Source organism: Seriola lalandi, unplaced genomic scaffold, assembly GCF_002814215.2.
Source record: "Seriola lalandi dorsalis isolate HSWRI2012SDOR001 ecotype SW California unplaced genomic scaffold, Sedor1 jcf7180002054921, whole genome shotgun sequence".
In the NCBI taxonomy this organism is placed as follows: Eukaryota; Metazoa; Chordata; class Actinopteri; order Carangiformes; family Carangidae; genus Seriola; species Seriola lalandi.
This window is the reverse complement of record NW_019525473.1, coordinates 199,684-217,390: the sequence shown is the minus strand read 5'-3', so window position 1 is coordinate 217,390 and position 17,707 is coordinate 199,684. Positions and strand designations below refer to the sequence as shown.

At 42.2% G+C, this 17,707-nt stretch overlaps 1 protein-coding gene across 1 annotated transcript in view; it reads right to left on the bottom strand.

The window, feature by feature from the left end:
• The window catches only part of sh3pxd2aa (SH3 and PX domains 2Aa), a 115,927-nt gene that overhangs the window by 87,573 nt on the left and 10,647 nt on the right, over positions 1 to 17,707 (bottom strand). The window contains exon 2 of the mRNA XM_023431386.2: positions 13,096 to 13,176. Coding sequence (XP_023287154.1) covers positions 13,096 to 13,176 — 81 coding nt within the window. The remainder of the gene's footprint in view (positions 1 to 13,095; positions 13,177 to 17,707) is intronic.

The window sequence follows — 17,707 nt, the reverse complement described above, 5'->3', positions numbered from 1 at the left end:
GCTCCAGAAAGAAGCCTGAGAGAGGAACTGTAAAACTACACTGAGATAGTTTTTGGTCCTTAAAACCACAAATATATCTTCTTGTGGATATCAAAACGTTAAAATAAAGCACTGTAAAAGTATAAAATATGGAACATTTGATGGGTCTACTGAGTCTAAACTTGCCTCAACATTTCAGGCAGATCTAAAAGCACCTGAAATGGCACCTCATATCATTATTAATGTAGTTACTACATGATGGCTTTCACAGTCACTTCGCTCGTTAAATATGTGGATGCTGTGTGACGTAAGACTTGAAAATGTAATTTCTACTGCCTTTGCAAAGGCTCTCTTCATTTCAGGTGAGGTGGGTCACCTCCACTATAAAAAAAACTGCAGGAAACCTTGAATTTATTTTCTGTTCATTCATCAATGAATGATTTCAGTGTCATTATTTTTAATCACCAGTTTGATATTGTATTTCTGTCTTTAGGACAAAAATGAAAAATAGCAGTGGGAGATGCTGATGAATGACTTTTAGAGCAGCTGCATAATTCAAATTCATTCGAGTGTTCACGTTGAAACAAATTAAAGACTCTGAGCCAGTTTGCCAAATGTGTCGGCTGTGTTAACACTGTGCCAGAGCAAAACCGCGGCTGCTACAGGGGAAACCTTGGCAGGCAAACGCAGACTTTTCAAAACACTAGAGCAATCCATACGTGCCTCCATCTCCTGAGGTCAGCAGAGGCAGCGGTGCTGAAGTTCAAACAACTGCATGCTTTACTCATACACATTGTCAAAGAAAAAAAAAATTTACCAAAGTGATAAAACAGCATAAGCTGTGAGAAAACCTTGAAGATAGAAGAGGTCCAGTGGGCAAACAAAGGAAGAAGAGAATAAAAAATGAGCAGGCATTTGCTTTTCAGCTCACATACTGTAATTTACAGGCTTTAGGCCAGAGATGGCTATTTATTTTTAGTTCACAATAAATTGCACATTTGAAGGCATGAGAAACAAGAACGGGGCCAACGATAAAGTAACCAATCATTTTCTTCTGTGAGCTTTGCCCTTCATTTGTGCTCCAAGTTTAACCCCCTCCCCCCCAATTTTAACAGAAGCACTGGCTAAATGTTCCAGTGGCATTTTCAGGCCATTTACCGCCTCAGCTGCTGGGCTGAGCTCTGCCCGAGCAACCGAACAACAGCTTCGCTCTCCGAAGCAGCCGCAACCTCAGCGTGAGGAAAAGAACAGTGTCAGCTTACACACTGGCTGCTTTGGTTTGGGTTAAGTAAGTAGGCCAGCCAACTTACAGTTCACGACAAGGCAGAGAGGAGGGGTTCTCACCTGTGCCAGGGTTCAGCGCCAACAGAGTATCGTAGGACCTAATTTAGCCATGCTGACGGCCTCAAGAGTTTCCATCGTGACAGCCAGGACAAACCCTGGGCGATCCGGCCAAACCACAGTCTCTCCCAGATGGGGTGAACTGGATGGCAATGCCCTCCCTGTGTGTGTGTGTGTGTCCGTGTGTGTGTGTGTGTGTGTGTGTGTGTGTGTTGATCAGTGCACTCCACAGCCCACACTTTTAAGGGTGTGGAAGGGAAATGAGAAGTGAGGTTTGGAATATAACCATGAGTGGGCTGAGAGAAGTAAAGACAGCATGAAAGAGAGAGACAAAAAACACTGGAAACAAAGTGAGAGAAACCAGAGAGAAAAATGTGAATTCAAATAAGCTGCTTTTCCTTGTCATGTCATAAAGTTATTAAATGACAAGAAAACTAGGGCAAGGTTGAAAGTCGGTATTACTGATTTTTTATTTTTTATTTTTAAATAAAAAGCACTGCTGTTAGCTATCCTGAACACTTGTTAGCTTAGTTTTCAGTTTGAAAAATGTGGCCTGTATCCACCTGAAAATACTTTAGACATTTGAAGTAGGCATCCTCACTACCATGCTCATGTCTTTTTCACCGGTCTACACTAATATAAACTCAGGCCCTGCTCAGACCTGGTATCAACATCGGTCTCAGGTGATCTTGTCTCAACTGGACAGCTAAGTTCAGGTGTGAACACGCCCAACACGCATTGAGGATGCAATTTGAGATCCAATCACTCAGACCACAATCGGAGGTGGTGAGTGTGTGTGTGTGTAGATGCGTCCTGAGGCACAATGAAGGACCAACTTCTCTACTGACGTCTTCTGCCACAGTGTAATTAGTCCAGACAATGGACCCATCTGTCAGATGGGCCGAAAACAACAATGCATACGTGTTTATCTGCATATAAAGCAGGGAAGTGAGATCTGATCACAAGCGGTCACTCGAGACGCATGTGGAGACGCATGTTAATGCCAGGTCTGAAAGGCCTGTCACACACTAACAAAGGCCTAAATAATAGGAAAACAACTTGACATACTTTGGCTGGCAGTTTTGCTAGCCAGCTAGCTAGCCTGTTGGCTAACATTTGCTCACAATATATGCCACTTGTTATAGTTTTAGGATTTCAGGACCCACATGCAGATGAATACAAGGGATGCAGCGATAATTGGGGCGGGGCGGTCAATCACAAAAGCAGGAAAACTAGACAAAGAGAGGAAGTAAAACAACCAGACATAGGTAAGGTAGTAATATCAAAATAAAACAGGAAATAATAGACAGAGTCTAAACAAAGATAATGACATCAGTAACCTGCGGTACTCTTTAAGTCTTCCCTTAATTGACACAAGGTAATTTGTCTTCAGCAATGAGGCTTCATAAAGACATAATTAACTGTGAAGACATTTTTACTTTTTGATGGCTGTATTGCCCAAATACAACCTCACTACTGGAGGCCTAGCATCAGAAGACTACTGCACATAATGACTGACAGTTTATCTGACCCATAGCAGAGGAGGTACCACACAGATTTCAAACTTCTACAGCATTATTATTATTATTATTATTATTATTATTATTATTATTAAACTGTGGTGTGTTTCTTTATCGGCTTTGTCCAATTTTGTAACTGTTTTTGTCACCCTGACGCTAACTTGTGTGGTATTGCGGTCTGCTAAAGGTTTTTAATCTGAAGGTCTTATTTCCTTTAAAGCTCCTCCTGAGTCTATACTATAAAATGTAATCTGACTGAGATGGAGAGGCCCCAGAGGGGAAAATTAGATCATCATGTAACAGAAGGACTGCGTGGGTAATCAGGAGAAATGCCAGTAATGCATCACACATGCACCCAAGTACACATGTGCGACCATTCCTACAGATACACTAACAAATAAAATAAATGCATACAAAGCCACCTACATAGAAACCAATTACAAGAACTTCTGTAGCCTTCGGCTCTGTGAGCTAATGCACTCGACCCTGCGCATGTCCAGGTCGTGTTGGATTAGCCGAGGAAAACTAGCTTAGAAGAGACCAGAGTGGGTGGTGGTGACGGGGTGAGAGTGGGAAGGTGGGAGACAGCCGGGCAAGGATTTCTGAAGAGAGACAGAGACAGAGGGGAGAGGGGAGAGGGGAGAAGAGGGGAGAGATAGATATGTGAGCAGTAGGGGGAGAGAGAGAGAGTGAGAAATGAGATATGAATGATGTGTGTGAGGTAGTGGGGAATGTGTGACAAGTCGGGTATGTGGAGGGAGACAAAAACAAATAAAAGACTGATGGAGTCAACAGAAAGCGAGGCGATAGACACCTGGGTTTCACTTTGAATTTCAGTGGGAACTCTCATCTCTTATCTCTGCCTGTCTCTATCTCAAATGTCTTTTTCTCCTTCTGTACCAGACTTGGTGGCATTAAAAGCCGGTGTCTGTCCTGTCCTGTTTATCCAACTGCTATTCATTAACCATAGACAGAGAGGCGAAGCAGGGCATTGGCTGGTATGGACCTGGCCATTGCCACCAGTACTGTAGATAATCAGAGGCAGTGTATGAATTGTCAATTGTCAGATAGGTTAATTATCACACAGATGTTTGCTTGATTAACTCTAAAATGCATGGGACTTTCCTGGTCTTTTATTGTGTTAAGTGGCAAACATGATGCATTCAGAGAAGGAGCATAAAAGCAGCACATAATATAAATCTTTTTTAATAGACAATTATATAAGGTAAAATATTTTTTGGGCCTTCCAGAATGACATGTTTATTTGTATATAAGACTGTAAAGCTGCGATGTGTAGAATTTTACATTATTATAATGCATACATTTTTGTTTGTTGGAAAATTAAACATCTATTTGTAGCTCATTCTCACAGTTCGCAGGTCAAATCTGTGTGGAACTTGTAGTTGGGCTGTAAACCATGAGCGGGCACGTTTTGTTTTGTACGGGCACAAGGATGCACACATACGTACAGGTAACACAATACACATTCCTGTCATTCACACAAATGCCAAAAACTGCAGTTCTTCTAATGACCACTTGAGTCCGGCTACAAAAGCAAGTCAATTCTTTTAGACTCCCATGTTAAAATGTACAGGGGTTGAATCACTCTCCTATTTAAAATGTTATTAAGGCTTAAAGTTATGCATAATTGAGGGCAAAAGTTTCTTTTGGATTAGCTGGGAGTTAGGCGGAGTCAGGCACTGCCAAGATGGCAGGGGCGGCACAGCCCAATCTGAGCTTCAACCTCTCTTCAGAAATCTATGGGTGACGTGACGGAGGCTACGTCCATCTTCACATACAGTTTATGTATTCTGCTGAATACAAGAAATGTAGCAATGTGTCAACGAATGCAGTGAAGAGGAAGACTGCAAGCTAACACGCATGGATAAAGCAATCAATGATTTTTTCAAAAGATTTCAGGAATGGAAAATCAGGAAGGGAATTTGCTAGTCCTTAAGAATACCCACAATGCTTTTGGTAACACTGATTGTAAATGTAACTTGTTTGTTTACAACAAAAACTCCACAGGATGCCTCAAATAAAGTTTTTGTTGGATTCTCCAGCAGCATATGAAACACATTTCTCAGTGGCAGAATTTGGCACTGGTTGCGACACTGTGTCGATCTTTGTAACTTTCCAAAACAAATAACTCGACAACCACGCCCACTTTTTCATAATACCAAAAGCGATACCTGATGGTTTTAAAAAGTGACTATCTTGGAAAAAGACATGTTGATGTTTGCATGTGTGCAAGTGCAACGAATGATATATATGAACATGTTATTATGTTTGAACGAGAAGCAAGTAGGAATCTGAGGAGCTGAGGATAACAAATGTGTGAATTCACTTCATACAGTTTCATATTCCTTTTTATCACATGTAGCTGATAACATCTTTCCTTCAGTCATTCAACAGTGCAAGCTGCTCTGTGCGCTACAATATCCGGACATAGAGAAAAGACAACCCTGCCTCCTCTGAACAATATACACAGTAGGAGTATAGAATGAATGCTGTGCAATTTATCAAATGGTGAACAAAGGCTTAGATAGAAACATAATGAAAAAGAAGAAAACCTTGAGCAGCCTCTGTGTTTAAAGCTCAGTATGAGTAAGTAAGATGTCCATAGGACCACAAAGCGCTTGAAAATTTTCATCGACCCCCCCCCATCTCGTTTGGGTGGAGAAGACCTTGAGCTGAACAGAAACATGAGGACTGGCCAACCGAGCACAGAGAGTAAAAAACAAGCCGGAGACAGAGAGAGTGAGAGCAAAGCGGACGTCTTTCAGCTGCCACATACATCTCCAGATAACAGGCAGCAGTGTAAACAGAGGAAACAAACAGGGGGAATGGGGAGAAGCTTTATATATGTATACTGCATCTGTTCAATATACATGTGTGATCAAGTCAGAGATGGATGTGAGAGGGGATAGATACAGAAGCACAGACATACACAACTCTACTGTAAAAAAAAAAATTTTTTAAAAATAGATTCTTAAACATGCACTGCCCTTTTAAGAGTTCTGCCAAAAAGCACATGAACATGGAGAATAACTGACAGACACCTCTTCTTGAACCCCCAGCACCTCTTCCTCTGTCGTTATGCCCTTACATGCAGATACTGTCAGTCACTGGGAGGGCCTCTCCACTATGACACAAAGAACACAAGGCCAGAGAGGAACTCCCAACTCCCCTCTTCTCCACACACTTCAGACCTAAACCTAAACGCTCTGTGTAAACACATTGGATCAATGTAACAAAGGGCCTGGGCTTCGAACTTAAAAGTGATCACTGTATCTATTGTAAGCAGCACGCTGTGTGTTTCACCCATGCTTCTCTTGCTGTTGAATGCTTGTAGTGTTGGTGATCTAAGAACTGAAGCCAGGTGTAGCCTCAGTGTAAATCATTCTGAGTAGGAGGCTTTGAGGGTTTGCTATCTTGTAAAATACCAGCGCATATCTGCATTGTTTTGGATGTCCATGTCAAACGATCCATGTCATTTTCCTCAGGGGGTTTAAAAGAGATTGTCTGAGATTTGTCGCCTGCTGGATTGCTGAATTAATCTGCAGCATTGAAAAGCCAATGTTCACCATTTTTGACTGGATGCCATGAAACAAGCCCTGCGCTCCAGTCCAGCTAACTGAAATACATCCATGGGAGAACATCCTTCATTTTTTGCATAGAAATTTTGACTCAGAATCTAAAAATGTCTGTTTCTGGCCACTTGGGGGCAGGAAAAGAAGCTGACACAGCGTAGAAATATTATCACAAGTTGCTACAGCGAACAGTTGCCTATTTACACATCCATAAGACACAGGGAAACACTAGCATTCACTCATAGTCATGTTTCCGGTCATTTGATGAGTTTAAATCCACTAGTCACACTCCTTTTGGCTCTATTTTAGCTCCACCAACTCTTGAGGAAAACTGGCTCTTTAGCTGCTACATTGGTCATTATGTTTACTAGTTAATCTGTCTGCAGTTTGGTGCTTGGCCGGGAGCAAAGAGTCCGTTTATCAGAGCTTTCTCGCTAAAAACAGATACCTGCTGCTGAAAACAAGGTTGATATGAGTGGACCCTCTGGGTTGGAAAACCAAAACAATGAGCTAAAAGATGCTAAAATGTTCTGTGAGACTGAGGGGAACGGCAGAGCTGGTTGATTCTCTGTGGTTCCATCACTGTGAGAAATCCCTTCCCCAGTAAGTATTAAATCATCGTTTAAATAAAATAATGATTAGCGCTTTAAGTATTTCTCAAAGAACCTAGCTTATAGAAAATAGGTTGTGTTTAGGGTCCCGTACGTCTATTTTGTTAGCTTTGTGCATATTTTTGATGGAAAGACACAAAAGTATTTATAACATTTCATATTTTTTATCAGAAATTCTATTTCCTTATCTGCCCACAATCTATTGTCTCTTATCTGTTAGTCTCTTATCTTTTGATGCAGATCCACATCCAGATGCAGAATAAAATTTTCTGAACATTTTCTACTCTTAAAACAACAAATTTAAATGTGTTTAATTAAAATTGTGCAGCCTTGGCAGATGTATCGCCTCTCTGGGTGCTTTTTAGCTGAATGTGTTTATTTTGGCAACCAGTTTGGTTTCACAAGCCACTTTATCTTGCATTTAGATTAACTGGCCGGCTGTGTTATATTTACTGTGGATGGTTTTCAAAATGGTATCAATTAGAAAATTTCATATTATTTCTCTAGAATATGTTTTCTTCATGTTTTCTCTTCTTCTTGAAAGTTTTTAAATCATATTACATTTCTTTTTCTATCATTTTATGACAAAACCTGAAGTTTCCTCTGTCAGCTCTCCACATGTATTCTTGTCTCTACCCGGCTGTCTCTTCCCGCCTTCCCCAGTCACTTTCCAGTCACACTGGTCTGTTTTCTGAACCATGCAAATGTCCCACAAACGAATGAACTGTGCTCATTCATCCTAAATTTAGCCCACTCTCCTGATCCCTTCACCATGGCTGTGGGAAACTCTGCATACTTTCCCCCCTCTGCCCTGAGTCCAGTGAGGACCCGGCATGGGCCGTCCTGTCAAGTGCCCGATTGTAACTCATATGAACAGGTCCAGTGTCTGGCGTGTAGGTGTCCTTCCTCTGCCTCTCAGCAGGGGCTAAAAACTATGTTTCCCCACACTTTTCTCTCTCTGTCTCTCTCTCTCACCCATAAATAAAATAAAACAGCCCTTTATCCTCAACCTGAAACAATGGGCTCCCTCATTCAGTTGAATTACAGTACATCCACAGAACACCTCAAGGACAAAGAGGCCTGGCTATTCAGCAATTTATCCTCAAGGATGGCATACCGATAATGCCTTGTGGTCTAGACATATGTTTCCATAAAACGGCCCACTTAGAGGTTGAAGATTCCCAATTCAGTGACCTTCCTTTTAAGCTCTTTGACCACAGCTACTGTATAATTTTCTGCGCTGAATATGAGCTGCTGTTTGCCCAAAGCCCGCCGCTAGCATCCACAAAGCTACTTCCAAAAAAGGATTGAATATTGACCTTGAGACTGAGTCACTGAGCAAACCAGACTCACATCATCTGCTGGTTCTTCAAAGATACAGTACACGCAGTGAAAAATGGATGTCGGAGAGATGTAACATTAAAATCTCCTCAAACTAAATATTCAGTTGAGACTCGTACAAGGGCAGACTTGGAAAGAGAAAAGAGAGGGTTTGTGTATGCGTGTGTGAACAGAATACAAACCATAGGCCCTCGTAAAAAAAAGCGTGAGTCAGAGCTAACCTTCTTTCAAATGCTGACGGGGGCCCAAGGACACCCAGGGCACGTTCACCCACTCCTCAGAGGTGCCTGAACACACTCGTGAAGGCCTCTTTGAAATAAGTGACCCTGAAGAAAAGCCACAATATCTTTCATTTCTGCTATTTGCATCATATCTGTCGTCAACATCAACAGCCTGAATCTTAATCATCAACGCCACTAGTATCGCTGTCATTCTCATTATCATCATCGCTTTCATATCTTTCAGCACTGTCCTCCTCTGCCTCATTATCACCATCATCATCATCATCATCATCATCATCATCATCATCATCATCATCCCACTGTAGCTACCCACTGCTCCTTTTCCTCCCCAACCCTCAGAATGACCTGTTCCTCTGCCTGTCCTGGTTTTTTCCTCCCCTCTGACAAATAACTCAGGCGGCCTACTTCTGACAGGACACACTGTTTGACTCACTAGTCAGGTCTGACTGAGACAAAACCACTTCAGAGCACAGAAGCCAGGAAGAGCCAGTCACATCCTGACGAGGAAGATGAGCTGTTCTTGAGTGGACAAGCAGAAAAGACCAGATGTGAGTGGAGTAGGGCGTAGAGATGGCTAATAACAAATGCATGCAGTGTAATGACGTGATGCTGCAGGTTTGTGTATGTACAAGCCACTGTTGTTTTTGTGCTTCTTTTGTCATCCTTGTTTCCTGTCTGTAATTGGGGTATGTCGATTGTTCAGGTAACAGAAAAAAATATAAAAAAATAAAAATCAAACTCTCTTCCAGCACAACAGCTTTATCCTTCAAAACAACCGTCAAATAAAGGACTAATGGAAGGACGATGGCAAAGGATGGTGGTAATTTCTCCGAAAAAGAAGTGGACAGTGTGAGATCCAACCCGCTCTTAACAGAATAAAAGCGTAGAGACAAAATGGCTCCCAGCAGGGTAATTCTGGCAACATTTTGCATTAATATAATCATTCTATTAGCTGTAATATGGCTCCTATTATTTGTACCTTAACACGTTCTCTACACTGCCGGCTCCACACAGGCAGAAGCACTTTGGAACTGAATGAAATGTGACTGGATCCATTCAAAGTCCTCATTTTCCAGGACATCTTGGCACCAGGTAAAGCATGTGCAAAGCTTTTTAATGGTGATACAGAAAGAGAAAAAAATAGATGCTGAATTACCAGTGCTTCATCCATGTGCGTCTAACATCAAAGCGTGCAAGTTTTATTGTCTATGCATTCTGTGCGGAACATAAAGAGTTGGTTTCTGGGACCGAACCTAAACAAAGTGAGTCCAAGCAACATCTGTGGCCCCCCTCATCTTGACACCAGGCTAGAACCAGCACCAGCATGTTTCCAGAAAGACAGCCTGCTCTGGTTATTACTAGGAAATAGTCCTCAGCGGTCTTTGCCGAAGCTTTGGATAAAGCGCTCTCCAACAGTTAGGGAGAGCGGCCATGCATGTTTCTCTCCCCTAGGGTAGAGCAGGACTGCTGAGAGCAGCAGGGTCTCTGCACCAGATAAATGTTTGGACAGGAGAGGCTCCAGGTTGCTCTGAAAACAATGGGATCAGACAGGACCATCAAAGGCATGTAACAAGATCAAAGGCTGGCAGAGAGAACTTTACTTTCAGTCCATATACCAGCAGAGATAGAGGATTAGTGAGTATTAGAAAGCTGGTCTCTCAGTATTGCCAGTGGTAGTTTTTATTCATGAGTGTCACAGTGCAAATGGAAACATCAAAGAACCAGGCATACTAAGACGAGAGCAGTGAAGTGTTTATGGTGATATATTGCAGCGGGCTTTATAAGGGACATTTGGTAAATCCCAGAAATGTGGAGCGAGGGATTTCCACAATAGAGCTCATTTTAAAAGCAACCTGGCCAAACTCTGCCAGACTTTGGTCATGTGAGAACCACTTTCTTTGACAACTCAATAAAAGCGCAGACCGAGCTGGTTGACCTTTTCCCTGCACCATCTGACAAAGCTAACAAAATCAATCTTGCCGCTGCTGACTGGGAGTGATTTTGTGCCAAGACATCCATGAACCATGGATGGTGAGGGGCTGAGTATCAGATGGAGGAGGCACCGCTCACCTGCGCCTCCTGACTTTTCCAGAATGGAGGCATATTCAGCCGTACTTCACCTGATTCTCCATGTTTATTATTGTACCTCTGTCTCTTATCCCACACTGGGAGTAATCAGTTGTGGGGGGGGGTTCTACTTTCCACCTCATGCTGCCTTCAGTGGTTATCAATAGAACCTTTCAGAAAGGACCTTTCCTCTACTGATTGAAACATCATTTCCTGCAGGACTAGCACACTGGGGCTATTGAGAAGTGCCCCCTGTAAGTTTCTCACTACGGCTCTTTCATATTTACTAGTGACCTTAAGACCTCAGGGGCAACATACATATGGTATCAGCTTGCAATCGGGCTGAGGGTGCGAGGGGCATAAATGCATCCACACAAACATTCTCTCTGTATGGAACAGTCAATCTGAGAGACACAGAAGGGTTTTCACTGCAGGTCCCGCTGCGTTCCAAAATAAATAAAGTCCCGAAGAGAGAACTTGACACTTTAAACATGAGAGTAAAGCATCAGGGCCAAGTCAAGAAAACAGGAAAGAGACTTAAACCATATGAAACTATATTTAAAGAACCTACCAATCACAGTAGCCAGCTCTAGAGTAGGGGTCGACTGATTATCAGCCTGGCCAATTATCAGATCTGATATTCAGCATTTTGGTTACACATTGTGAGTAATAGCCTATCAACGCTGACTACCAGAGACGGGCACAGCGGAGCGCGTTTGCAGACTGGAGCAGGTTCCGGTGAGCTGTGTGTCAAAGGTAAGGCAGCAGACACCGTTGGAGTTGCAATGCACATCACATATTCTCTACAATAAAGTTGCAAAAACCACCACAGTCTTACGAAAAAGTTCATTTGTTAATTCAGTACACCAGGAGTAACTAGCGGCTCTGAACAGTGTGCGAACGACTGTGGAATTAGCGAGAACGTCGCTAAAAAGGAGCGGAGAGCTCTGAGTGCTTGAGCAGAACTGGTATAAGCTTAAATGTTCAGCGGGTTATTAGCTGCTGTAATGAAGAAATGAGCAACATTAACTGGGTTGAGATGGAGCAGCAAAAAAAATGCTACCAGTGACACAGAAACACTGGCAGCCAGAAATAAAGCAATACGTTTACATGAAAACAGCAGGTAAGTCAGATAAAAGTGTAACTAACTAATAAACGGCACTGCGTTACATTTTTCAAAGGGGAAAGGGGAGGGATAAAATCTGTTATATGGTGATAATAGTGATATATTATAAAACTATTTAATTAAAGAACATCTTTAGGCTACCATGCATATATGAATGGGTATTTCAATGCATACACCGTGCCCAGGTGAGAACTGCACTGAAAGCTACCTATCAGGCTCTTTACAGCCTGTGCATACAACTGATCATTACTAATATACACTCAGTTGGCAGTTTACTATTAGGTACATCTAGCTCAAACTAATGCAGTCTAATACAGTCCTGCAATAAATCATCCTTGATGAAGGTTATAATGTTCTGTTTTTATAAAAGTGTTGTAGAGAGGTGTTGATTCAACTGTATGATGATTTTGGAGGACGCAGAGTGTGATGCTGGTGAGCTGTGCTTCATTACACAGAGAGGTGTTTTTTGTCATTCAGCCTAACTTCATTGATATAAATGGGATGGACAAAATAATAGAAAGTCACAAGCAGGTCTCAAGTCTTAAGCGTCAAGTCTCAAGAAAGTCCCAAGCTACTGTGGTGAGAATCAAGCATGCAGTTTCCACATGTACATCAGTTAAAAGACAGTGGTCATGAAAAGTTTATTTCCAACTGTGACTGACGTGGAGGAGTTCTGTGTTGGAGTTTATGTTATTAGTTATACATTTTAATTTTTCCCTCAAATGTTTTATCAGTTCCAAATCGGTTATCAGTCTCATTTATTTCTAATAATCAGTATCAGTATCAACCCTGAGAAAAACATATGGGTCGACCCCTTATCGAGCCAATCTATCTGTGACCCACTGTAAAGCATGGTACATTAAATTGGCTTCCATGTGATTTTTTTGCTTGTACTATAAAAAGGCCTGTCAGCTCCCTGACGTTTTGAGGGCAAGGCAGAGATGAGATGAGAGAGAGGAAGAAAGAGGAAAGAAAGAAGTGGGGTGGAGATAAAGAGAAGAGAGACGCAGTGCATTGCTGCGTCTCTGCGAGGCGAAGGGACACAAGCCGCGTCTCCCCTGCTCCCTGACCAATTACTAACACACACACTGATTCATAGAGGCGACGAGGTGTGGAGAACATGGGCAGAGGCGCAGTGGCAATAAACAGTTGCGAGACTTACACATTAATCTATACAAAACAATGCTGCAAGTTGTGCAAGGGTGGACATGTTCAAAATACACCGGCGGCTATGGAGTTAGGGATTTCAGTAGAAACACAGCGATGGAAGATTACCTGTAGGTCAAAGAATTTGCTGTATCTTCTATAGATGATGTGGGAGGTGTTGTCAGAGTAGGTGACATTGATGAGATACACCTGTGAAGATAAAAAAGGCAAAGTTAAAACTCGGGCTGCAACTTATCATCGTTTTGTCATTAGTTTTAATCAGCTCATTCAAGTAGAACCTCACATTTGAGACGCTGCTTCATAAATGGCAATCGATTACATCATCCATGATGGACAAATCAATTACTCTACTAATCTTTTCACAACTCGTCGAAACAATATGTCAATTAATGGATTGCGATGGCGTACACATGTGGTTGTCGTACGAAGATACTCCATGGCAACATGCACACACGGCCCAAAACAACCCCCCCCAACCCCCCACAACATGAACGTTCAATGACACACACTCATAAATCTGTCAAACGTTGATAGTTCAGGGGAGATGGTGACATCATCCTTCTTTTGTCAGCACACTGACCTGCTGGCCTTTACCCTTGGCTGAGGCGATGCTGCAGCCCTGACAAGGCCTGATAAGATTGAGATAGAGTCCATTTATCCGTCAAGAGGAGGTAAGTGATGCCGCCAGGAGGTAAGTGATGCCGCCATCATCTCTAATCTAATGAAGCAGAGATAACCAAGGTAACAGATCCAGAGGCCAGGAAATTTTCATCAGACACGTTAAGAGCAGGTGGGATCTCTCAACTGCTGATACAGAGCTATTCAGAAAAGGGCTCTGGATGTGGAATTATTCAAGTGGATGAGTTGTTGCGTAACATCAGGCCACGCGCTATTGAGTTGCCAGTTTAGTGGGCACACCTCTAGAATGAAATGCAATCCAACACAACGTTTTAGAGCTTATATTCCTCTAATACTCTGCCGCCCTCATGGATTGTACATGTAAATGGGGGTGAACAAAATATGAGAAATCCCTCTCAATATAATATGATCCATCCATCAACACGAACTATAACAAGTCGTGCACGTCAAAATAGTTTGTCATTGCCTTTCAAAACAATCTATGTAAGTGTTGTCTGATATGGTGCCTCCATTGTTATTGGCAGGACGCCATTGTTTGTCAGTGCCTTCCAAAATGCCAAAATGCAAAATGACTGTTACAACAAAATATATTCATATGAATGTTTTTTTTATTTGCTATGGTTAAGGTCGGGGAGCAACCATGGTCAACTTGAAAAAAAGAACTACTTTGTGTTAAGATCATCTGGTCATCGTTTTGAAAAGAAAGCAGCATTGACTATTGTACAATAGAACAGTGGAATGTATTAAACAAAGCATGCATACACCAGGCCACAATTTGTACCAACAACTCCTCTGATACGTGTTTTGTTGACCCATCCATCCACCACAACCTCCTCCTCACCTTGTCGCTCTTTATACCACGTCAAAACATTTTTCCCTTTGCTTCTGTTATAATTACTACGATCGCTATATGTCGCCTAACAACAAAATGTAACTATGGGTTATAATAAGCTGCTGCACAAACGACCTATGGGCTTGTTTTCTCCAGGAGGACAGCCTCATTTGCACTGAAAAGGCCAGGAGGGTTAGTTCCTGGGGTTAGTGTCTCTGATCGGGCGCCAATGTCAGTCACTGACATCAAATGTTTAGAAAAAACATCACACACTATGTGATTTTATCTGCAAACATCAAATGACTAAGGCTGGAACAGACCCGGCCAACTTGGCCCGATCAGTTGTCATGCCTGACATCACATCAGTAATGGGCTCAGTCGTTGTAATAGTTGTAACAGATTCAAGAGTTCAAACATTTGAACAAACAAGCAATGCTCTTGTCTTTCTGATGAGTACTGACTCAAATTGCCAGGGTTGAATGAACTTGGATGAGCGTCAACAAATACTGAACATTATGAGCTTAACAAAAGAATAGATTTTTTGCATTAGATTCTATAGGTTAAATTACCTGTGTTTATATAGGTGTTATTCTGGACTGGTGTTCCCTCGTTGCTTGGATCATTATGAAATTATATGTAGAAGAAAAACTATCAATACTGACATAGATGATTTTTCCACTGATGTTGCCAGATCGTAACAGCTATACAAATTGCATTCATAGTGTTTCCGTATATTTTGTTCCCACTGAGCACTTCAAAGCTGTATACATCTGGTGTGTACTCAATGTACAGCTACAACTGCCATTATCAAGTGATTTGCAATAAAACAAGATGCTGTCACCCGGCCAAGGCATTCCAGCTAAGTGGCCCAGACACAGCGCACATAGGAATCCACTTAGCATCAAGCCACCATGAACACAGAAATGATTGACTCTGCCTCACGTATAGCATTCAAATGAAATAAAAGGCAGTGTGTTTCCGCGGCAAGCGATTCCCGCTCCTTATCCTCGCAGGCTCCGTCTTTCTGTCTGACCTTTCACTCTCAATCCAACCGTCTGTACCTGCCAAAAGCCTCCAGAGCAGAGCCGGGATGAATGAGGTCGAGTGAAAGACCCTGACGTTGACGTAAGAGGGGCAGCGGACTGAAACAAAAGAGGTTCCACAACAAAGCCGAGGGTTAAAAGGCCTTGTTGCTGCTGGAAGGAGCTCAGCCGCTGCTGGCAAGGAGCCACCACAGTATGTTCACTCTCATGCAAACACATCTACTGGCATCCAGAAGTCGTGACTGTCACACTACATTGGCAAACTTGTTCTTTGCACGGTAGGGTGTCACCGCAGCGATTAGCTTTGGCATCTACTGCTCTGAAAATGTGCGCCCCGGGGCACTGCCAAGTTACAAAATCAGAAAAGTCATAGAAAAGCTTACACAGCCACAGTTCCCAATTGTCTTTGTGACTTCTGCAGCACAACAAGGACTCGTGAGCATGACAACGAGCGCTTTTCACCGCTCATTAAAAAAAGCATCTCTTAAAGAGAAGAGAGAGAAGCCTGCATAAAATAAATAAATAAATAAAAGGGTACACATGGAAAAGTGAGTTAATTGAAGCACCATGTGAGGTGAGGACGCTCGCTTTTAAAGCTGAATGCTTAGACTTGATTTCACTGGAATACATACTTTGGTTGAAATTTTATGACCCATGTCCCATCAGCCTCAGTTATTCTTGTATTTAGAGCTAATTAAAGACCCCCTCTGATAAAAATCTTGTTAACATCCATATGATGTTTTTTGATATACATACAGGACATATCATGAGCGACATAAGCAGTCAAAGCCATGACCCTGGAACTGCGGGGGGGGGGGGGGCTCTAGCTGCCAATTTTGTTCACATTAAACTCCTCAACAAACTCCTGAGTCTGGGTCTGACTGAGGCTCAAACATGTGGTTGAGTCCCTCTGATGTTTCCTCCTCTAACCATCTTGATACACACTGCTCCTTCACCTGTCAGCCCAGTACAAGCAGCAGTAGTGGGTGAGGCCTGAGCCAGAATTTCTCACTGAGGAAGTAAGAGTAGATGTTCCTCCAGCCTCAGTTTTCCATTTTTCTCATTTTATATGTGTGAAAACAACATTAAATAAAATATTAATCATAGCAGAGTATTTTTTTACAAAGTCTTAAACATGTAGGGGAGGAACCTTAGCATGCTAACATTCTAAACTAACATGGTGAGCAAGGTAAACACTATACCTGCTAAACATTAGCATGTTAGCAATTTCATTGTCAGTACGTTAGTATGCTGAAAGCACTGCTGTGCCTGAGTACAGCCTCACAAGGCCACTAGCATGGCTGCTCTCGAATATATCCTTGGTATTTCTGTACTGCAATTTCTTAATACGTATACATACAGTATGAAACCAAAGAGATACATCTGCAACAAATGAATATCAACCATTATATTATATATTGACCTGGTCAAGTTAACTGTTGAGCTCTAGAGTGTATGTATACTGTATACTGGTACACACCTATGTGAGGAATGTATTCCATTTCTACTATGTGGCTTTGTGTGTGTGTGTGTGTGTGTGTGTGTGTGTGTGTGTGTGTGTGTGTGTGTGTGCGTGCGTGCATGTGTGCGCTCTATATGCTGCGTGCGTCATGTGTGCGCTCTATCGTCCCCCCCATCATGCCTCTGGACCACTTAATTTTACCCAGAAGCAAATCCATGCTGAGCTGAGGTATAAGATAGGAGCAGGAGCCAGGCTGGAAGATGTGGACTCAGTGAAAAGACCCAAACCCCAGAAGCAGATGGGTATGTGATGGCAACCACAGTGGAAAACACAGCCAATGCCCAAAATATCAAGCTTAAACCTAACGCCCTCCCAGTCCCCAAAATAGATTATTCACTCAACAGAGACAGTAAATTATAGCAGCCTAGGCTGCTGCCTCTCAAGATAAATCTAGCAGTGAACATCTTCTGATTTGCCAGTAATGAAATCTTATTATTTTATTTTGTAGATTACATGGTGGCTGTTTTTTTCTACACTCATGCAACAACTAAAATAAGCCAGAATGGTTTGACTCAGAGCTCGAGTACATCCAGTCATGAGTGCTCAGTGCAGCCAAAATGCCCTCAATCAAGCATTCTGTGGAACAAAAATAATGACTCACTAAAATGTCAGTTAGGAAATAATCTGTCTGCCCATTATATAATTCCATATGATAAGTTGGAATGGAAAATGAGCCATTTCACA